The sequence below is a fragment of the Cavia porcellus genome, unplaced genomic scaffold, assembly GCF_034190915.1.
Source record: "Cavia porcellus strain 051 isolate PalLab524CR breed Dunkin Hartley unplaced genomic scaffold, mCavPor4.1 scaffold_40, whole genome shotgun sequence".
NCBI classification, from domain to species: domain Eukaryota; kingdom Metazoa; phylum Chordata; class Mammalia; order Rodentia; family Caviidae; genus Cavia; species Cavia porcellus.
Genome location: NW_026947523.1, coordinates 8,607,846 through 8,630,678, shown reverse-complemented (window position 1 = coordinate 8,630,678; position 22,833 = coordinate 8,607,846). Strand labels below are relative to the sequence as shown.

Genomic DNA, 22,833 nt, shown 5'->3' with positions numbered 1-22,833 from the left:
GCCGGACCTCCTGCGACAGCAGCCAGTGCTGGGCCAGGCCTTGTGCGGCGTGGGCAGGATTAGCTGTGTGTGTGGAGCCAGCCGGCCGCAGAGGCCCCCTTTCTGCTGGGACACGAGGACCAGCCAGAGCTGGGAGGCAGGAGCCGGGACCCGTCACCTCCCTGGGGTGCCCTGAGCCTCCCCGGCTGCAGCCAAGGACAGCAGGTGGTGCGACCCCCACGAAGTCTGGCCAAGGCCAGGTCCTGTTCCGCTCGCGCGCAAGCTCAGGGTGTCTTTCGAGGGCTTTGTCCCCATTCACTGGCCACCGTCACCAGAGCTGTGGCTGTTTGTGGCAGGGATGCTCCCTGTGGCTCCCAGGAGAGTCGTGCTTCGGGGACAGATCTCCTGAGAAGGAGCCTGTACTGCGGAGAGCAGGGACGTGGCCCGGGTGCAGGCAGAGGCCCTGTGGTCACTTTGGGGGATGAGGGGACCCAGAGGAGACCTCAGGGGTCACACATTGGTTGCCTGAATGAATGGAGCCTTGCACTGGGCTTTTTGGCTCTGTGGCCTTGGACAGGGTCCTTGTCCTTGCTGAGCACCTGTGTGCGTGAGCCCCATTGTGACCCCGGGTGGGGACATCAGGATTCAAGGAGAGTTCTCGTGCAAGCGCCCTGTGAACCGGTAAGCGATGAGCAGCCGCTGAACGTGGAGCCAGCAGGTCCTGGGCAGACGGGCGGCGGGGCCCTGTGGCCCCGGAAGCGGTGTGAGGGGTCCAGGTGCTGGCGGGTGCAGGGGGGGAGGTGGGGCTGGAGTGCGATGAATGCAGAGGGACTGCACAGGGCCATCACTGCAGGCGACACCTCTTCCCTTGCCACTTCCCCTGGCCCTGGGGTGGCTCTTAGCTCTGCTGCCCCAGACTGGCCCTTGGGCCACCAGCTAGCGGCTTCTAGGATCCTGTCTGGGGGACTTGGGGCTCCTAGGAAGTCCTCCCTTGGCCTCCCCCGCTGCCCTCCGGTGCCGGCCCTTCCTCTTTGGTCACGCTGGGAGAGGCTGAGGTCTCACTGTCTGAACAGGCAGCTCCTGGCCTCACCCCTCCTGCCCATGTGACACCTGGCCCCGCCCTCCCTCCCCTCCCTCCCCTCCCCTGCACAGCGGAGTGGGCCCTGGACCAGGAGCCCAAAGCCCTGTGACCGCGGCCTCACCTTGCCCTGCCCACCTGCCTTCCTCCTGTTTGTCACCTGTGAAGGCCCAGTGCCGCAGGGACAGGGACGCTTCCCTCCCCATCAGCGTTATTTATTTCCCCCACTCTCAACTTACTGTGCTCCGCCCTGGCCCAGAACAGCCTAGCTCAGCCCGGCTCAGGGCAGGCCTGTGGCTCTCATGTCCCCATCACCGTGTCCCCAACTCCCAGCACAGGCCTGGATCTCCTGGACCCATGCAGAAGTTTCCAGATTGCAGGGTGCTTTCCACCCTGCTGCGACCTCCAACCAGCTCAGCAGCCTCACGGGGTAGCGGCGCAGGGAGCCAACTGCATCCCACAGCCTCGGAAATTGAGGCGCAGGGAGGAAGCGTGACTACCCCAGGGTTGCTGCCCCAGTGGAGACAGGGGCAAAGTCAGGGCAGACTGGGCTGGCTCCGCCCAGGGCAGAGGCGCCCCCTGCTCCTCCAGCCCAGGCCTGGTGGGCTGTCCAGACGCACGGCAGGCATTGCAGAAGCAGCACGTGCCTGGAAAATCGTCTCTTTCCCTCCATGTGGAGAGGAGAAGGTCGTTTTTCTAGAAAGAAAAGGCAGCGGCAAGCGTGATCCCCCAAAATGCTCCTAAAGCCCCATGGATGCTGCACCCTTACTGGTCATCAGAGTGGACCAGGCAGCCAATCAGAGGAAGTCTGACTGACCCTACAAGGCAACCTCAGGTCCTTTGGCATGGAGATACTTATATAAAGAGAGGGCTGCCCATGACCCAGATAGGGGTGTTGGTGAAGCCTCCCTGAAAGAGGGGATCTTTTGGTCTGGGTCTTACTGCATGAATAGGAGCTTCCCAGAACAGTTGCAGGAGGACGTTGCAGAAGAGGGGATAGTGCAGGAAACAATGAGGAGTTTAGCGTGAGTGGAACAGTGCGAGACAGGCCGTGACATGCCAGTTTAGAGCTCAGACTTAGTTTTGTGGCACTGGGGGCTGCTGCAGGGCATCCGGCAGCGGGGGGACTTGGGTAGCCCCACCTGTTAGAGTGGTGACTCCAGCAGCTGACAGGGAAAGGTGTTGACTGGGGCCAATGTGCAGGTCGCCCTCCTGGGGAATTCAGACTCCCTCGCCTGGACAGGGCTGGAAGCGGACTGCGACCTGCTGCCTCCTGAGACCCTGTCACTCTCCTGTCACAAGACAAATGGCTCCATTTGCTTCCTTCGGGGAGAAATCAATACTTTTAAAAACCAGTCTGAATGTCTTCCTGCTAATCTCTCTCCAGCTCCCCTTGGGGCCACCGCTCACATTTCCAGTCCTGTCTGCCGGCGATTGCTGTGTGGCCCTGAGCAGTGGCCGTGGCCTCTCTGATTCCCATCTCAGGGGGAAGCAGCTGGTGGCTGGCTGTGGGCTGCCCCACCCGTGCGGGCTTGGGTCTGGCATGGGCCCTCTCAAGTTCACACCACTGAGCACAGGCAAGCAACCACCCCTCTCTGGGTGTCAGTTCCCGTACCCTTAAAATCGGGAGGCGGGAGGTCAGGCTGTCACTGTGGTTTTCATTCAGGGCTGACTGTGCCCCCCATGGGACACATGGCCACGTCTGGAGATGTGTTTGGTTGTCATTGCTTGGGTGCGGCACAAGGCTGACAGTCCCCCAACATAGATGCCATCCCTGCCCTTCTGCCCACAACACAAAGACACCCAGAGAATTAGCAGCCAGAAATCATGAGTGCTGGAGTTGGGCGCCCTGGCCTCAGTGGGCTCCTGAAGTGTGGGGACAGTGTGGAGCTGGGGCTTGGGGGAAGGTCCCGGGACCAAAAGTGGGGATCTGCTAAGCAGGAGACATGGCGCCAAGTTCCGAGAGAGGTGGAGTGTGTCTGAATCCTGGAGCTGCCACTTACTGTGCCTCCTTCCCTGTCATTTTCCTGTGAATCCATTGATCTGTCTGTTCCTCATCCACCCAGCTGTGTGCTCTCACTCTGTGCTTCATCAGCCAGTCCATGCATCATCTATGCTTGCTTCCATCCGCCCATCCATCCATCCCTTCATCCATCCACCCACCCATCCATCCATCCATCCATCCATCCATCCACCCATCCATCCATCCATCTATCCATCCATCTGCCCATCCATCCATCCATCCATCCATCCATCCATCCGCCCATCCATCCATCCACCCATCCATCCATCCATCCATCCGCCCATCCATCCATCCATCCATCCACCCATCCATCCATGCATCCATCCATCCATCCGCCCATCCATCCATCCACCCATCCATCCATCCATCCATCCGCCCATCCATCCATCCATCCATCCATCCGCCCATCCACCCATCCATCCATCCATCCATCCATCTGCCCATCCATCCATGCATCCATCCATCCATCCATGCATCCATCCATCCATCCATCCATCCATCCACCCACCCACCCATCCATCCATGCATCCATCCATCCATCCATCCATCCATCCATCCGTCCATCCATCCATCCATCCGCCCATCCATCCATGCATCCATCCATCCATCCATCCATCCATCCATCCATCCGCCCATCCATCCATGCATCCATCCATCCATCCGCCCATCCATCCATCCATCCATCCATCCATCCATCCACCCATCCATCCATCCATCCATCCGCCCATCCATCCATCCATCCATCCATCCATCCACCCACCCACCCATCCATCCATGCATCCATCCATCCATCCATCCATCCATCCGTCCATCCATCCATCCATCCGCCCATCCATCCATGCATCCATCCATCCATCCACCCACCCATCCATCCATCCATCCATCCATCCATCCATCCATCCATCCGCCCATCCACCCATCCATCCATCCATCCATCCATTTGTCTATCCATGCACTCATCTGTCTGTCTCTCCATCCATCTGCACATTATCTGTATTCCCATGTCTTATCTACCCATCTGCTCACCTCACTTCCTGTCCATCACCCAGGCCTTGCAGGCACACCTCCCTCTGCCCACCTTGTACCATTTCTCTGCCCAGTTGTCTGTTGGCCTCACTGCCGCCAGACCTCACCACCTCATCGCCCTCCTGTCTGCACAGCCGTGTGACCCATCCGCTCATCCAGCCTGTTCACTTGCTTGGCAAATGCTGTTCATCACCCTTCCCTCTCTTTGTATGTTTCCTGCTACCTGCCGAGTGACCATTCAAGGTCCCTGTGGGGCACCTGTGCTACCCGACTTACTGTCCTCCCCTTCTGTGTGGCCACACCCCAGGGTCTCCCGATGCCCGTCTCTTCTCTGGGTCTGGCCCTTGATGCCATGCAGGGTAGGTGTGCAGCCAGGCTTCCCATGGAGTGTACTGTAGGGGCAGGGGTGAGGTGGACAGAGCGGAAGGCCCAGGAGTGCCAACACCGTGGGCCCTGAGTGCCAAGCCGAGGTGCTTGAAACGGATCCGGAAGGCAGTGGGGAACCGTAGAAGGCTTTAGTTTTGAAGAGCTGTCTGGCTGCCTCGTGGAGTGTGTGTCAAAGCGGGCAAGGCTGAAGGGAGAGGTGGCAGGGGTTCCGGGAGTGCGGCCAGCCTGGGGCAGTGGGGCGTGGGGGGGATGAGCCTCGGGGTTGGGGTGGAGAAAGGGACAGGCCTCTGAGATGGGTGGGGATGGGGAGGGAGGTCCGGAGAGCTCTCGTCTGGGCAGCTTCGGGGATTGGTGGTGGGATAGGGGATGTGGTCCATGGTGAATCTGAGACAGGAAGAACGTGGGGTTGATGGAGGCATTTGGTGCCGTTCCCGGGAGGCCTGCTGTTCTGCAGTGACTGGGCCAGGGCTGGGACAGAGGCTCTGCATCCTCTGAGCCAGGGTCATGAGCTAGGGAAGTGGATTGGGGCGGGGAGGGGAGGGACAGGATGGGATAGGCTGGGGCAGCCGGGTGCCTGAGAAGACCCCGTTACTCTTAGTGTTGTTGTTCGGTTGGTGCTGCGGATGGAACCCAAGGCCTTATGCCTGCTAGGCAAGAGCTCTGCCACTGAGCTACATCCTCAGTGCTTGTTACTATTATTAATGGCAATATTTTAAATTCTGAGACAAGGTCTCATTAAGTTCCTCAGACTGGCTTCCGATTTGTGATCCTCCTGCCTCAGCCCCAGAGCAGCTGGGACTATAGGCGTGTGCCACTGTGGCTGGCTGAGACCTGGTGCAGAAGGGTTGGGGCCCAGGAAATGCAAAGAGGACCAGTCCGGGACTCACACCTCCCAGGCCCCTCCCAGGGGAGAGTTTGTAGAAGCCGGGTCTTAACTTGGGATTCTTGAGCTCAGATGGGGACAAGTGGCGCATTTGTCTCACTGACCTTTGGTTGAAATATCATATGGAACTTTTCCTCTGAAAAATGGAGTTGACAAACAACAGTGGTGTTAAATGCAGCTCTGCAACTGTCACCTGTGGAAATCACCAGTAATTTCATGTCACCTCACGGCCATTGTAGAGCACGCAGAAAATCATGTACATCCATCATGGTGACCGGCTGTTACCTGGTGTCAGGCCCGCTGCTGGATCTTGTTATTTACCGCGCTGATAACAAGACACGCACGTTCTTCAAAAATTTGTTTTAACAATGTTTTGACAACTCAGCTGCACACCCGTAATGCCAGCGTCTGTGAGACTGAGGCGGGAGGACTGCAGTGAGCTTGAGGCCACCCTGGTGACAGGGTCAGTTCAGGCCCAGCCTGGATTACACAGGGAGGCCCAATGTCAAAAAAAATTGTTTTGGAGGGATAACTTTTAACAGAACTGGCTTCTTTTTTTTTTTCTTTCTTTTTTAGTATTAGAAACAGGGTCTTACTGTGTAGCCCAGGGTGGCCTCAGACTCACAGTGATCCTCCTGCCTCAGCTTCCCTAGGGCGGGGGATTACTCGTGTGTGCTACCATGTCTGGTTTCTTTTCAATATCCTTAAACCTTTAAGAAAAAGTGTATATTTAAGACTTTACTCTGAGAAGGGGCTTGTGAGGTCTCTGGCTGAAGCACGGGAAAGGTTAAGAGGCCCGTCCTAGGACGAAAGAGGTCAGCCTGCCTGGGGCTGCGGGCTGCGTGGCCGAGAGGGGGGCGAGCACGCAGGGCGCATGCGCCTGCCGTATCCGCGTGCGCGGGATGAGCGTGTGCGCATGCTCAGGGGGTTGCGGGCGAACAGGTGCAGCTGTGTGTTCAGGGGCAGGTGCGAGGGGCTTCAGTGAAGGGTGACCCACGGTGACCCCCAGTGATCCACGGAGATTGCTGCCTGTGGGGAGGGAGGCGACGAGGAGTTTAGGGTGGGGAGGCGGGCTGCAGATCCCCGCAGGGCGGAAGTGTCACCTTAGCCTCCTCCATGCCTCGGTGATGGGGGGCTCTCACCCCTGCTGAGGTCTCCAGGTCTCCACCGCCCGGCGCGGGCCCTCAGGACCGGGTCCGCCCGCCTGGGTTTCCTTGTTGTCACCTCCACAACGGCTATCTACACCGGGCACCGCGAACTGCTGGGCATCGGGGGGCGAATTCTCATGTGACAGGGACGCTGAGAAGTGGGACCGAGGCCGGGGGCAGGGAAGGAAGGCGGAGAGGGGGCTCACGCTGGTCCCTGCTTGCTGTGTTCTTTAAAAATTGAATTTTCATCTTCCCTCTTGTGGTTGCTCTTCAATTATGCTTGGTTCTTTTTCTTTCTTTTTTTTCTGGTCCCAGGAATTGAACTCAGTTCCTCACACTTGCCAGGCAGGTACTGTGCGGCCGAGCTATAGCCCTGGCCTGGTTCCATTTTTATGGGGTAAAATATGCATAGAGCAGAGGTCCCAAATCTTAGTGTGCAGCAATGCACCGCCTCTCCTGGCACTATGTGGAGGCCAAGGATTCATCAGTCCCCCGAAGCTCCCTGGTTCCCCGTCCCCCTGTGGTGGCTTCCTTTGTCACTGGTATTCTGTTCCCCTTCACTGTACATTAATCTTGCCTGATTTTTTACCTTCATATAACTGGATCCATACACTGTTTGCTCTGTGCCTGACAGATTTATCCACATGGCTGCATGTAAGTCAGTTTTCTTTTTTTATAATGCAACCCCCCAGCCCTGCTGATATTTTGGGCAAGATAATTCTTCCCGGAAAGGTCTGTCTGGTGCACTGTAGGGTGTTTAGCAGTGTCCCTGACCTATTTGATGTCAGGAAGTGGCCCCTCCAGGTTGTGACAACCAAGCATGTCTCTGGGAATGGCCAGATGTTCCTTGGGGCGCGAACTCATCCCTAGTTGGGACCATTATGATAGCACAGCCTTGACCCTTGAGAGTGTGGTTCTGGTGACCCATGCTGGGATGGCCGGGGGGCTCCCAGGCTGGGTCTTCAGTCAGCTTCCGTAGATGCACTGAGCAGCTTTCTGGGGTGGCTGTTGCCTGTGATTAGTCCAATGAGTAAGTGAGTGAATGAGCTTTCTCTCAAAGTCCGAGGCACGGAACACAGGGCTTCTAGAAGCTGTAGCTATGGCCACTGCAGTGCATGCAACACAGTCCCCTCCCTGCTGGGCCCTGGCACAGGTTTGATCCGGCCACCTCCAGGGAGGGAGCTGAGCTCAAACTATCTCAGAGCCCAGTGTACACACCGGGTATACAGCTGGTGCTCTGTAGCTGCTTGTGGACCTGTCTTTACAGAAGCACAAAACTGGCTCAGGTTTGGAACACTAGGCCCCCCAGGAACCCAGTCCTGTGCTGTTCACCTTTACGTGCAGGGTAGGAGCTCAGGAGAGACAGTGCTTGGCAGGGGCTGCAGACCCCAGCCCCTTCCTTCACTTGATTTATTTAGACAACTGAGCCCTACCCAGGGAAAGGATCAGATTTCAGATCTGACAAAGATAAAATCAAACTTGCCCGCCCCCACCAAACGCAACACTCCCGGCCCCCACCGCCTTCCCGGAGCCCCCCATCAGGGAGCCTGTGCCTGTCAGCTGTGGGAGGGAGGGAGTGGTCTCCATGGTAACCACACCAACCTCTGGCTGACTGCTGCAGAGGAGGCTGCCCTGTGGGTCACTCTGGTATCAGGCACTGTCCCTTTACCAGCTCACCCTTCTGGCTGGCCCTGGCAGGTGCCAGTGAGCACGGTGGCTTCTCTCAGGACTGTGGCAGCGTGTGGGGAGGAGTTTCGTGTTCTGATCCAGCTTGGCCTTTTACAAGGAGGCCATTGCTGTTTCCTGCTGTGAATTTTCCCTCTTAGCCGACCAGGGGCTGGAGTGTCCCCCTTCCTGGCCCCCCGAATGCCACACAGGCCTGGACACCCAGCAGAACCATGGCCAGATGGACCGATGGCGGTGCTAATCACTGACCCAGGCCCGACCTTCACTTGCCAGAGCTCGTTATGCAGACCTCTTGCTCTGTGAGTTGTGTGTGCCGCACATTTAAATGAGATAATGCATGCAAGTTGATTAGCCAGCTCCTTGGCAAACACACACACACTCAGGATGACTTAAGAAATGTTTGTGATCATGGCCATCATTACTGTCATTAACCCGGTGCCTGGCACAGAGCAGGCGCTCGATATGCCTCATTAATTCCCTGCCTGCTCTCAGGACCTGGTTCTGAGGCTCTGGGGGGCCCTGAGGGAAGGGTGTGGGGAAGGATCCAGGCCCTTTGGGTGGGCAGAGCCCCACTGGAGAGCTGGGGTGCTGGGAGGTCCCCAGGTTGGTTTTCTCCCAAGGTTGGGCGGCTTTGCCTGCCAAGGAAGCCATATCGATTGGATCGCCATTGATCCAGTTCTCCGTCTGCGTGCCTAGGAGATGCTCATCGTGGCTGTCAGGGTTCCAATGGGCTCTAGCGACCCGCATGTGGCTGTTTCCAGCGAGTGGCCGGATGCGGAGCTTGGACCTGTGGGCAAACACAGGCCTCCCAGGTGGCTTTGCAAAGGCAGCTGTGGCTCAGGGACCATGGGACTGGAAAGTGGGCCTTGAGTGTCCTTTCTGCATCAGGACTGCTGAGGTTGGCCTGGTCTCTGCCTGTGCCTGATCATGCAGTGGGGGATCGGACTGTGAGGATCTGGCAGGGCTGCAGTGTGACAAGTCACCATGGCAGGAGTGGGGACCTGGATGGCTGGGTCCCAACTTTGCAGCCTCAGATGCCAATCGGAGTATTGAACCTGGCCATGGGAGGCAGCAGGGGCCACTGGAAACCCCTAAGTGCAAGCTCTCCTGTTCTGCTTCGAGCCTCCAGGTACTGCTTTGAGCCAGAGTCCCCACTTTGTGTGACCTTGGGCAAGTGACTGCAGCCCCCCAGACCCCTTCCTCATCTGTCCTCCTGTGATAGCTAAGCTCATATCCCTAAGGTGTCTGGTGTACATAGTCATGGTGACTGCCCAGTTCATTACTGTGATGTGTTCGGGGCCAGGGCAGCAGGGAGCACTTCCGGAGAGCAGACTGAGCATTGCCCTGGGGAGGATAAAAGGTGCCTTAAGGGAAGCCGGATAGGGTTGTGAGGGATGAACAGGAGTTTGCTAGAGGGAAGGAAATGTGTATTTGAAGTGTGTACTTAGGGATGGTAAGTTCAATGCATGCCAAAGCTAGCAAGGGACTGGACCAGAAATATCTCTTGGGGTCAGAGTGTAGGGGGCCGGGGAGTCAGGCTCAGGGGCGGACAGAAGCCCCGGAAGGCTTGGAGTAATCAGGACCATCCTTCTGGGGGATTCTGGCCAAGATAGATTAGCTTGGGGGCAGGAGAAGCAGCCCGCTTTCATATCTCACTGGGCCTCTTTGCCCCTGGTGACCTTGGGCCAATCTGTCCCCCTTGGCATCTTGGCTTCCTCATTTGTGAGTGGGGCCTGCTCTCAAGTGGGCAGAGGGATGGATGCAGGGTTGCTTACACACTCCTAGATGGAGCCTGAGGCAGGTGCTGGCTGATGCATGGGCACCTTGTTGGGGCAGAGTCCAAAACCGGAGGCCAGAGGGGGCTGGTGTGGTATCCAGGAGGAAGTAGAGACCCAGGGCAGTGACGGGCTCCTGCTTGTCACAGAGGAGAGCACTGGTCTTGGAGTCCAGCAGGCTTGAGGTAAATCTCAGATCTTCTACTTCCAGGCCATGACCCAGGAGAGGTTCCTAATTTCCTCAGCCTCAATTTCCTCATCTGTGAAATGGGTCTCCTGACCTGCTGGGCTCAGGACCCTGGGAGGATACAGCAGGTCTGCTAGGCTCCTGCGAGCCCCTGCTAGGTGCACGGTGGGCTGGGCCCTGCAGGAAGGGCAGAGACACAGAGGAGGAGGCTAGGAGGAGCAGTAGCCTGAGGAGGGGGGAATGGGAGGAATGGGGGACGTTCGCTGGTAATTAGAACGTTTGAACTTCAAGAAAGTTAATTAATGATGAAGCTGCTGCCGGAGCAGTACTCAGGCTGGAAGGGGGCCCTGGCAGCGACTGGAATTAATTACAGGCTGTTGCAGGAGAGTGGCAGTGTGGGGGGACAGGAAGGAGCGGGGTGGAGATGAGGTGCAGAGAAAATGGCATCCCAAGGTGAGAGAGGACTGGGTGAGGGGGTGGTTACCATGGAAACCAGGCCAGTCTCCCTGCAGGGAGGGGCTCACCCCACTGGAGGGGCATCTACATGGGGGTCTTGAGGGTGGCACCATCAAGTTGCCAGCCGGATGGAGGGCAGAAGTTTCCTTGGAAACACTTAAGTGCCCCCGGGGTGCCTAGAGACCCATATGTTCACTCAGCAAACCTTTATTAAGGGCCTGCAAGGTGCCTGTTACTGTTAGAGCCATGAATGCAAAGTTGCTGACCCCTGGACTGTGGGTTCTAGAAGCAGACAGGGACAATGACCAGGACATGCTGGTTGTGGCCAGGGTGATGAGTGATTAGAAAGACAGAAAGGAAAGGCTGGGATGGAGGAGGCCAGTAGGGATGCACAGGGTGTCTGGGAGCAGGTGAAGTTAAAGGATCAATCCTGCAGGGCCTGGGGAGTATTTCCAGTTAGTGGGTAACATATGCAAAGGCCCTGAGGTTAAATGTGCCCAAGGCTGCTGAGGAGCAGTCGGAGGTCAGTGAGGCTGGAGAGTGTGAGCTGGGGCCAGGTGAGGTAGGGTTGAGGGGTTGGCTGGGAGCTGGGCCCTGCAGTCTGGTGAGGGATTTCAGGCTGTGCTGAGAAGGAGGGAGGTGCCTCTGTATTTTTGGGAGCTCAGTGCTGGGCAGGGGGGAGCCTCAGAGGCCCAGAGATGGAAGCGGCTGGCCCGAGACTCCAGACTAGGTGCCCTGGTCCCCTAGTCTCACAGCTCTCACCACATATGAGCTGCTCTCCATCCCAGTTCTGGGTCAGGAAAGGGGCTGTGTAGGCCTCGAGGGTCGAGCTGGGTCAGAGAAGGGAAGTGGCAGCAGTCAGAGGGGGGATGAGACCGTCTCTGTGGAGAAGAGGGTCTTTTGTAGAGAAGAGGAACCCACCCCTAGCTCTGGTCATCATTTCTAAGGGCGATCAGGCTTCCTGGTCCGGAGGTTCACCCAGGAGTCTGACTATAGCCATTTATGTTGTGTGTGCTGAAGCCTTGAGCTCTTTTCAGCTAGGAACAGATTTTCTGGGGTCCCTGACTCAGTGACAATGGGGGACAGAAGTTGGGGGACCTGAGAAGAATTCACCTTTCTCATCTCACGGGGGCGGGGGGGAGAGGGCATGAAGGACACAAACCCTGAGGTCACTGGGCTCTGAGTTCTGTGACTTGGTAGGTGGCATGATGGGACGGGACACAGTCACTGCTTGGACTGTGGTAGTCACTGCGTGGAGGTCTCCAGCAACTGGGGTGCAGGAGGTAGCCCTATCTGGTTCCCCAGCACCCCTGAGGCTCTGCCCATGCTGGGTTAAGAGATTGTCCCTAGTTGGGGTGCACGCCTGTAATCTCAACACTTGGGAGGCTGAGGCAGGGAGTTTGCTGAGAATTCAAGGCCAGCCTGGACTCCATAGTGAGATCCTGTCTTAAAAAAAAAAAAAATTAAAAAGGATTGTCCCTAGGTCTCTTGGTTGCAGGGACCTAAGGACAGTTTCTGGCTTGGTCCAGGCTGAGGCCAGCCAGGGAGCAGCAGCTCTGTGTGGCTGTGAGCTACAGGGGTGGGGTGGAAGGGAAGCCAGGTGAGGTGTTCACCCAGTGCCAGCCATGGTGCTGCACCCTCTGCAGGCCTCAGAGCTGGCCTGGCAGAGATGGAGGTGGTGGGTCAGCAGGAGACGGGGTCAGCGAAGGGAGATGGCCACAGTCAGAGGGGGACCGGACATTCTCTGCATCCACCTATTGGATGCAGGGAGGGGCAGGGAGGGGATCTTCCCTGGTGGTGGCTGGGGGGTGGTTTCGGTCTTGTGGTGGGTGTGGCCCGTGTGACCTGTCTGCTGTGGCAGGGCAGAATGGGAAGACCAGACCCAGGGTGTTCCTGCGTGCACCCCAGCCCCACAGCGCGGTTCCCCCGTTGTGGCCTTGACTCGGTGTGCACGTGGTTCGAGTGTGTCAGCATGCTGGTGATTCTGCTGAACTGCGTGACCCTGGGCATGTACCAGCCTTGCGACGACATGGACTGCCTGTCGGACCGCTGCAAGATCCTGCAGGTGAGAGGCCCTAGAGAACCGGAGGAGAGGGGGCGGCGGAGCCTGGGCGATGCTTTTGGTGGGAAAATCCCCTTGCCCCCCCCCCCCAGCTGAGGTCCCCTCTCAGCACTCTGGGCTAGGGGACCAACAATGGGCTGTGTGACCCTGGGCAAGCCCTGTCCCTTTCTGGGGCTCAGTTTCCTCATCTGCGAAGTGATCCTGGATCTGGAGGTCTCCCCACCCTGAGGAAGGAGTTGTGGGTCTTTGCTGGGGCTCCTCCTGTCCACACTGGTGTCCCCACCTCGCCCTGTGTCCTACTCCTGAGCCTCTCGGTGACCTTTGTCTCCTTCCTGCACCACAGGTCTTTGACGACTTCATCTTCATCTTCTTTGCCATGGAGATGGTGCTCAAAATGGTGGCCCTGGGCATTTTTGGCAAGAAGTGCTATCTGGGGGACACCTGGAACCGGCTGGATTTCTTCATTGTGATGGCCGGGTAGGTTTGAGCGCCCACGTCAGATGTCAGTAGACAGCCTGGGGTGAGGATGAAGCAGCAGTGTGGGACTGTGGGGACCGCCTGGGTGTGGGCGCGGGAGCAATGGCGCCCCTGGAGGACGGGCTGGGACAGACAGACGCTCCGTTTCCCCTGCTGGGGGAGACTGCTTTGGTTCTGCTTTAAGCTAATTAATTCCTTGTGTGACTTTGAGAAAGCCACTTGGCCTCTCTAGGCTGCTGTTTAAAATGGGCGTAGAAATAGTAGCAGTGTCACACAGAGCCTCTGAACACTTTAGCTGTCGTCACTATCATCATCACCATCATCACTAGCAAGCTGGAGGTGGGGGGCAGATGGGGCGCCATCTGAGCCCCACTCTTGGTGTGTCTGCTGAGCACACACGGCATGAGACAGGAGGATCACTGAGCCCAGCCTTGGCAGCCAAGTGACTCCTGCCGCCCTCACAGAAAGGCCAGATGACAGCGTAGCCCCTCGGAGCATCCTGGCCTGCGCTGCGCGTCATTCCTGCTTCCTGGGTTGCTTCCAGCCGTGTGTCCGCCCATCCCCCAGGGCAGAGGGGACCTTATCAAGAGTTAGTGCCGCCCCACATGGTGGGTGAGGGGAGGTAAACCATGTGTCCCCCGTCCTGCCGAGCTCACAGACTCTGGTGGCTGCCCTGTGGCTGTGTCCTCCTATGCTGGGATGAGGGCAAAGCACTGTGGTCTGCAGAGTGCATTTAACCCAGGAGCCGGACCCAGATAGGGTGGGGACTCGGTGCCTGGGTGCTGTACTGAGGAAGTGACATGCAAAGGTTGAAGGACAAACTGGTGCCCAGCAAAGGGTCAGTACGGCAGGGGAAAGGATGGAAAAAAAAGTCCGGAGGCCATGGCGGGAAGTAGTGTGTGCGCGCATGATTGTGTCGTGTATGTGGGTCCCAGTGTGTGTGAATGTGTACGTGAGTGTGCTGTGTGTGCACTGCCACAGAAAGGGGAAGAGAAAGCAGTGTGAACATGGCCGAGGAGGAGATCAGGATGTGGAGTAGCCCACCGGTTATGTCCCGAATGTGTTGGGCTGGGACAAAATACTGACGTGGGAAACTTAAAAGAGCCCAGGTGTGTTTTGGCTCATGATTTCAGTCCGTGCCCAGCCGGCCCCAAGGCAGGAGCATCATGGCGGAGGGCGTGGTGGAGGAAAGCGCCTCTGAAAGCAAAGGGAAGGGGCCAGAGTCCAGATGCAGTCCCCAGGGTCACACACCCACGCCCGTCTCCTCCATCCAGGCCCCGCCTTTAGTAGCCCAGCTGTGAGCTCACCCCTGGGTTAACCCACCCCAGATCCAGGCCCTCCCTGGGAGTCTCGCTGCAGGAAGAGGGACCATCAGGGTGAACCAGCGCTCAGCTCTGTGCTGAGGAGGGCTGAGCTGTCTCACTGGTGCTTTCGGAGCCTCGCTCCCCGCCGAGCGCCCCTTCCTACCAGCTCTGTTCGGTTCACAAGGATCTGGGCCTAACAGGAGGGTTGGTGGCTTCACAAGGCTCCTGGGTATGGCGTCACCCACCTGGTCAGGTTCATTTGTGTTCTCATTTTGGTCCGGCTGGAGAACACGCTTAAGTAGTTTTTCAAAGAAAAGGAGATTGGAAAGTGTCGTTTTCAGTCTTGCCTGTCCAAACGGGTCTCTTTGATCTCAGAGTGGGAAGGACAGTTCCTGTGTCCGCCTGATTTTCAAGTCATGACTTTTCTGCCTTAGATCTCAGCTAAGGTTGTGTCCTGCAAATGGACAATTTGGGACTGCAGGGTCCAGTGCAGGCCTGGTTCTGATTTCTGGGAAAAGAACTTGATAGAGTTATTTCCAAAAGATGAAAAATATTAACAAAAGATGAGAAATATAAAATAAAAAGCGGCCTTTATTCTGAGAACACGGAGAGAGATGACCGGCAACCCCACCGCTGGCGTCCGGCGATCTCTCCGGCGGACACGTGGCGTGGGGGCCTGTAAATAACCTCGGTTTGGGGTGGAACCTAAGGCGGGCATTAGGGATACACAGATAGCCCATTGGTCCTAGGTTTGGCGCCATATGTAAATTCCCAGGGGCGGGAAGATGGCATCACAGGTAACTTCCTAGGGGCAGGGCAAGATGGGGCTTCCTGCTTTTGGCTGTGGCTTTCCTGGCTACAGTGTCCTGTCTGGGCCAAACCTTTCAGAACTGACTTTTCTCTCACTAGAAGCTTTTTGGGCTTTCTCTTCACCTTCAGAGTCCAGATGTTTTCTGGGCAGCTCTAGAACTTACAGAACAAAGACTCCTGTGTTCAGCTCAGGACAGAGATCTCGGCATTTCTTGTTGAGTTGTTAACCATTCTCGACTCTCTCTGTCTAGACGATTCCCTTCACTACCTTTTCTCCACATCTTTTCTTACTGAGGGCTTCTTTGCCCACTTGTGAGTTCTGGGTGACCCCCAGCAGTGCTCTTGCCCCTCCTCTGCCCCTGAGGGAATCACTGCTTTCCTCCATCTTCCTTGTCCTCAGTTTTTTTTTTTTTCCTTTTTGAGACAGCGCCTCATTGTGTAATTCAGGCTGGCCTTGAACTCATCATGATCCTCCTGTCTCAGCCTCCTGAGTGCTGAGATTATAGTGTGTGCCACCACGCCCAGCTCTGTCCTTGAGTTTTTGTTTTTTTCCGAACAGCTTGTGTCTGTTCTTGTTTTATGGATGTAATATTTACTTAGATCTCCTTCTGGATACTAATTAGACTCTTCAAATTCCTTCCTGATTCTGGTAGTAACCGTGTGTTGAAGTGTAATTTCCAAAAGTTAAAAAAACCCAGCCTTCTCACAAATCTAAGGCTGAACATGGGTTGCAGGTTTATTTGGCTCATTAAGGTGGGGACCGGGAGAATTAGGAAAGCTGGCATCGGGGAAGAGCGCGGCAGAGATGGAGGTGAGAATCCGCGCTGGTTAATGACCTCCAGGTAATAAAACTGCAGGATTTGGTGTCGGGCAGAGATCTTTTCTGCTGAGCAGGAATCATGTGTATCTCTACCAGATAAAAATCTACAAGTTAACGTGTAATTTCATGGCTTCTAGACCTTTAATTAACAGAAAATAGTGACCTAAGTGAAGGTTTATTTCCCTAGATAATGAAATAATCTGCGAATAGGTATGTGAAATTATGCTCCAGAATGACACAGTAATACTGCCCGCCCTTTGCTTTATTTCCAAGTTTTAGGGTGCTTTTTCCAGCTCCGATCTCAGGGATGTCATTTGTTTTACTGGCTTTGCCTTCTGCTCCCCACGAGTCTCCCCCAGGTCCTCCTTTAGACTTAAAGCACCTCCTCTGTTGCTTGGTGCTTCCTCCTGTCTGTCCCTGTTATGAATCCAGGCCCGTGGCAGGAGCCGTGTGGAGGGAGAAGCCGGCTGGCCTCAGCCTTTCGGAAGGACTCAGTTTGACGCCTTCTCTTGGTCTCTGAGATGGGGTAGGAGGGACGCGGCCTGGGGGCAGGGTGCGTGGCCCGCTGCCCTGTGTGCATTCACATTCTTACTGGATGGACAAGGGGTGCGGGGTTTTCACTCCACTTTTCTCCCCACAGATGATGTCACTGCCTGGCTGGGGGTCAGGTTCCACAGAGCCTTGTTTGTTGGAGTCAAGAATGCACAGGGGCCCGCCCTGTGCTGGATGCTGGGGACTCAGGGGAACCTCAGAGTCCTCCCGATGCCCTGTGTCCAGGGAGCCAGACCATAGGATGGCGAGTCACAGCCCGGGGCTCCAGAGCGCAGCCCCTTGGCTCACCCATCCCCCGCAGTCCCCCCAAGCTCTGTGCTATAAATGTTCTGTTTCCAGAGTAACAGGCCTGACATCCTGAGGATGTTTTCTTTCTCCCTGCCCCTCCCCTCCCCCAAATTACTGGCTCCTTCTTTGAGCTCCCGGGGGTGACACAGAACCTTGAGTCGGAAGGTTCCTTGGAGGTCACAGCCTCCATCTCTATGTCCCGAGCGCCCATCACAGCAGGCTCACCTGTTCCCCTGCTGCCACTGCAGGAGACTCCCTCCCTCCCAAAGGCACCGATTGCTGACTGGCGCAGCTTGATGTGCTAGAAAGTTCTTTCACTGAGCTGGGATTTGTCTTCCAGTGGCTTCTTCCTTGTTCTCTAAGTCACATGTATTGAGACCTGGAACGCCAGGCCTTGTGCTGGTCAGTAGGGACGTGATGCTGGACGAGACAGATGCCCCTCATGATCTCACGGAGCTCACAGTTTAGGGGACGGGATGTAAGACCGACCTTCCAGTGAAAAGTCGCCAGGGTCCCCTGTGGGGTTCACGTCATGCTGTCTCCACCCTGGCCGAGGAGCAAGGTCTCAGCCTGTTGAGGACAGTGGCTTAGGAAGCAGAGGGCCTGGGCTGAGGTGCAGGACTGTGGTGACCACTGAGCGGGGGTGTTCCTTGCCACTGCTAGGTTTTGGTCACCTGGGATAAAAGCAGGTGATCTCTTTAAACCCCAATGCCCATCTTGGTGTTTATTTTTGCTACTTTCTGCTTCCAGGGACCTCTTGGTGTCCTAGGCCAGAGTACCCACTCTGAGCCTTGGCTTTCTGTGGGTACTCAGCCCCGGATGCCAGCCCAGCACCGCACTCCTCAGGGTGTGACAGAGGCCCCGCCTTGTCCTCACGCTTCTGGTGAAATGGAACCCCCTCCTCGTCTTAGCACTTAGGTGCACTTCTCTGCCCTTGGCCATTAAGGTCATGAAATATTCAGTTACATCCTTGTTGAATGCACGCTCTGCTTTGTCTATACCTGCCTGGCGCACCGAGCTGGTCCGTCTACTTCCTCCCCACCCCCAAACCTGAGAAGACCACTGCCAGCAGTATGGGAGTCCGGGTATCCCTGAGAAAGGCTTCCTGGAGAATCCCCGTGCTGGTGTCTGGGAGGCCTGAAAGGGGATGGCTGGGTGGGGGGCGCTGTGGATGTGTGCAGGAGCCACAGCTCCCCTGAATCTGAAAGCCCTCAAAAATTTGCAGCCGTGACAGCATCAGGGTGGCAGTTCCCCAAGGAACAAGTGTGTAGCTCAGGGTGGGGCGTCTCCCTGCCCCCCAGGACATGCACAGACTCTTCCCCCTCCTTATGCTTCATCCTCCTTAAACTTCATGGAGCAACAGGATCACTGGGGCCCCAGTTAAAATGCAGACTCCTAGGCCTAGCCCCAGGGATCTGGAACCAACAGGGGTGACAGACCCTAGGAATCCAAATTTCAACCAAACGCCCAGGTGGCCTGGAAGCCATGGTCTGAGGGCCACAGCTGGAGAAAGCAGCATGGTGGACTCTCGTGGTGGCCCCTCATCGGGACCACTGAAATGTGGGGACCACTGCAAGGGGGAGACACTGGGGAGGACCCACTGTGCCTCTGTGCCCAGGATCTGAGTGATTCTGGTGACGGCAAAATACTTTGTGTACAGAGGGGTTCGGACCCTGTAGAAGAATGTCTGTGGCCACTTATAACATAAATGGAGGTCGCAGAAACCTGTGACTCAGCTCCCTGGCCAGAGGATAAGAAGGAGAGGCAGGCTCGGGGTTTACCGTACGCTGAAGGCATCTTCCAACAAGCGCATGGGGGAACCGTGGCTGCAGCCCTCGCTTCCGGCTCTCAGAAAGCTGAAAGTCAGTAAAAATCGTCCCTCAAGCCAGGGCTAGAACCTTCTAAAAGGACCAGCCAGGCGCTCCCCTCTGCGGTTGCTGGCCACAAGTTCCTTTTGTCCAGAGTGTCCCACCAGTGCCACTTTAAAAAGCAAAGGAAATTGATCCTCTTGGTCACCATCCTGAGGGGGAGCGGAAATCAGGAACACCCCCTTTTTGCAGCGCGCTCCTCAGGCTGTGAAGCTGCGTGCCATCTTGTTTTATTGGCATACAGGCTCCATGAGGGTGGGCTGCGGTCAGGTCCACCTCCCAGATGCCACTTGCCAAGGCCACAGGCTGCCACCTGGTTCCATGTAAATTGCGGGTGTTTCAAGGACATGCCCAGTTGTAAGCCACTAGAAACCACCCAACAGTGGCACCACCTCACCCCTACTGTCTTTTTTCACCAAGTGCCCCGGTTGGTGGTTACAGCAACAGCCCTGCAGCACGGGCTGACATCTGTGGGATTTTCCAGGCCCTTTTGTGGTCACAAGGCAGCAGCAGCTGAAGCCGTGGGTGTTGGATCCAAATTGAAGGCAGAGGGAAGGGTGAAGAGATGGGGCCACGCTAGCAGCGCCTGTCCACTTGGCTCAAAAAAACAACATTTTCCTTCTCGGACTTCTCCCCTGCCCAGCTATTGTGGCCAGAATCAGATCACATCGCTGTCCTCAGCGGCAGGGAGAGGAGGAAGTGGAAGGCATGGTAGAATTTGGCTAAAGGGACCAAGAGCTGTTCTCTGGGGTCAGTCAGGATGGGGAGAAGAGATAACCCACAGTGGACAGGCAGTAGTCCTCTCCTGGGCCTCAGTTTCCTCATCCACCCTCCCACAAGCTGCAGCTCCAGCTCAGCGTCTCTGGAGTACTGTCTGGGCTGGGTTGGGAAATCCAGAACCAAACACCAGCCTATGCAAGGTCCACAGACACTGGAGCTGCCAGCAGCCCAGCCGTATTCAGGGGTCAGAGGGCTGTGGATGAGGCCTATTCCCAGAATCCTTCGGGTTGGCCTCTGTCCTCTATGGGTGGATGAGGGAGCCACTGGAGGTGTCCAGAGGCCCAGGGTACCTGCTGACTTCATACCCAGATATCTCCTGGGATTTATAGGTTCATCTGCTCTATGAGGACAGGGCTGAGAATGGTTACTAGCTTGGAGTCTCCAGAGCCTGGTTCTGGGCCCAGCAGGGGAAGCTTCCATGCGTGTGGGTTTCCTGCTGTGCCAGGTACTCAGGAGCAGTGGGGAAAAGGTGTTCAGAGTCATCTTTGTTAAGCTGAGCTGTGCTGGGTGGGTACAGACCTGGGAAGGTTCCAGTGGGAATGTTCATGTGAGTGTTTTTCTCATTTGCATGTGGGCCAGGGCTGGAGAGGGTGATGGTCACTGCGTAGGCCCGTTTCCAAGGAAACAGGATGGTAGCCGCCATGGGGGAGGGGGCAGTCACCAGAGATTCTCAGGCCACGCGCAGAGGAGTCAGACACCACTCAGGCATGAGTCAGGCAGGGCTCCGGCAGCTCTTTGGGAGGGAATGCTGGACCTGGCTGAAGGCAGTCTACCACCTCCTTGATGGGAAGCCGAGAGGTCTCTGGCTTCAGGGCCACTGGTTCGGAATCCTGAGACTTCACCAGATTGTGCGCCCTCCTCCCACATATCTGCTCATTCTCTTGTACTGACTTGGTGTCCCTGGAGCTTGCTTTTCCACAGCTGCAGGCTCATAGCTTACTCCTCACAATTCAGAAAGACACCTGTCCTTTCCCAGCCATTCCACCAGGGGTAAACTGAGCCTCCTGAGCTTGGATTGGCTGACCTGGGACACGTGCTCATCCCTGAGCCAATCACAATAGGCTAGGGTGCCGCCTATCTCTGATTGGCCACACCTAGTCAGGGCCCAGCCCTGGCAGAGCGTGAGGTCCAGACCTTTCCTAGCCTGGAAGGATGGAGTGGGCAAAGACCGGGCTGTGTTCCTCTTGGAGTACGGCGTGGAGCTGGGTCAGGCAGGAACCGCCGCTTAAGTGCTATGCCAGGAGCTAATGTTTACTGATGGACTGAGCTGCTTTGCATCCTTAATGGTGTTTCCATTTCATAGTCCCAGGATGTTAGGGTTGTCACATCTGTTTTCCAGATAAGGCAACGTGGGTGCAGAGAGAGCTGCCCCAGGCCACATGGCTGGTACATGGTGGGATCTGGAACTGCTCGGGTGCAGTTCACCTGCAGCCTATGTTCACTCCATGTGAGGCGTGTCACCTTTTCAGGGCCAAAATATTGCAGTGAGCCTGTTCTGAGGACTTGGGAACCCTCATCTATGCACTCTCAGGAGACCAAGTCCCCTGAGAGGCACAGTTCCGCCAAACTCTGGTAGAACCTGAGCTTCTCCCCTCCATCCGAGCCCACCAGCCACGGTGCCAGCACTGGTCCCAACTTCGGTGGGAGGCAGACATCACAGAGGGGGACATACACAAAATAGCTATGCATTATTTGTCTGATGATCAATATTACCTGGATGACCGATGTATGGGAAATCTTAGATGGCGGCTGGGAGGGAGGAGGTTTCAGGGCCTCCAGCCAACCGGGCCCAGGGGCTGCCATGGCTCCCACCTGTCTGGGATCTGTCTCTGCAGCCCTCCCTTCGGCCTGGGGACCACCTGAGTGTGTGTCCCCCCCATGCTCCCCGATCTCTGAACCTGGTCCAACTTGGTTTCAGAGCATCAGATCTCTTACCAATCCAGTGGGCTTCCCGAGCTCTCTTCTCCTGGGCTTGTAGAATTTGTGTCTTGGTCTGTTCAAAATGCCATAAACTAGTAGCTTGTAAGTTAAATGCATTATGAAAGTGATGATTACTATTATTTTGGTTTTTAAATTAATTAATTAATTTTTTGAGACAGGATCTTGCCACATAGTTCAGGCTGGCACTGAACTCACTGTGTAGCCCAGGCTGGCCTCAAACTTTTGGTAATCTTCCTGCCTCAGTCTCCTGAGTGCTGGGATTACAGGTGTGTGCCACCACACACGGCTAAAGAAACGTATTGCAAGAAATGTATTGCTCACAGTTCTGGGGGATAAAAGTCCAAGATCCAGGCGTGGTTGGGACAGCCCCCTGACTTGGGGATGCCTCTCCCCGGAGGAAGAGATGTGTGAGTCCCTCTAGTCTCCCCATGAAAGATGGAAATCTCCTCCGTAAGGGCTCCAGTGCCCCAGTGCCACCCCTGGGGGTTTAGCATTTCAGCCTAGGAATTCTGGGGACACACAGGCATTCAGATAGCAATGGCTGGAGTGGTCTGTAGATCACAGGGAGCGGGCCACAGTCAAGGGTCAGTGCTGTTAGTCTTAATCATCTTCACGCTTTTCTTTCTGCCTCTCTCTGTTAAGCATCTACTATGTACTAGGTGCCAGGACGTCCTCGAAGGCTGTGGTCTGGTTATCAAGCAACACAAGCCTGAGTCAGCACCCAGCTGCCTCCTGACAGATGATCTGCGATTCCTAGCTCTCAGCCTTCCCTTCTATTAGCTGCATCTTAAATCACATCCTAAGAAAGTCCCCCTGAGCCCCTTGAAAAAATGGAAGAAACACCCTAGTTTTATTGGCAAAACACACAGAATGCGTCCCCTGGGCGGGGTATTTCCCGGGAAGATGTTGGATTCCACTGATTTTATGCTGCTTCTTGTCGGCTCCCAGCTTCTTTTTCTGATCTTACCTCTTAAGTTATCTGTTTGCCAAGCTCACATGAGGATCCCGCCTGGGCCTGGTGCCGGGGACCCAGCTGGAATAGAGGCAGCCCTGAAGAACAGGGACATTTATGGAACTCGCCTCCCAGGCCGGGTGGCTTCAGAGGCCCGGGGGACACTGTGAAAGGCAGTAGGGCTGGGGAGGGGGAAGCCCAGAAGGATGCTCCACGCAGGCGGGAGGCTGAGACAGGCTGGTGCTCCCCGGGTGCAGACCCAGTGGCCACAGCTCGGCACCGGGGCCTCTTTGGCTCTTACTGCCTCGACTTACTCTGTTGGATTGCGTGACCCAAAGGAGGGCTTAAGCA

The 22,833-nt window shown here is 56.2% G+C and overlaps 1 protein-coding gene across 1 annotated transcript in view; it reads left to right on the top strand.

Annotated features, from left to right (window-relative positions):
• Positions 1-22,833, top strand: part of Cacna1i (calcium voltage-gated channel subunit alpha1 I) — a 77,953-nt gene that overhangs the window by 4,847 nt on the left and 50,273 nt on the right. The window contains 2 exon segments of the mRNA XM_063243917.1: positions 12,582-12,693; positions 13,034-13,167. Of these exon segments, the coding sequence (XP_063099987.1) occupies positions 12,582-12,693; positions 13,034-13,167 (246 nt within the window).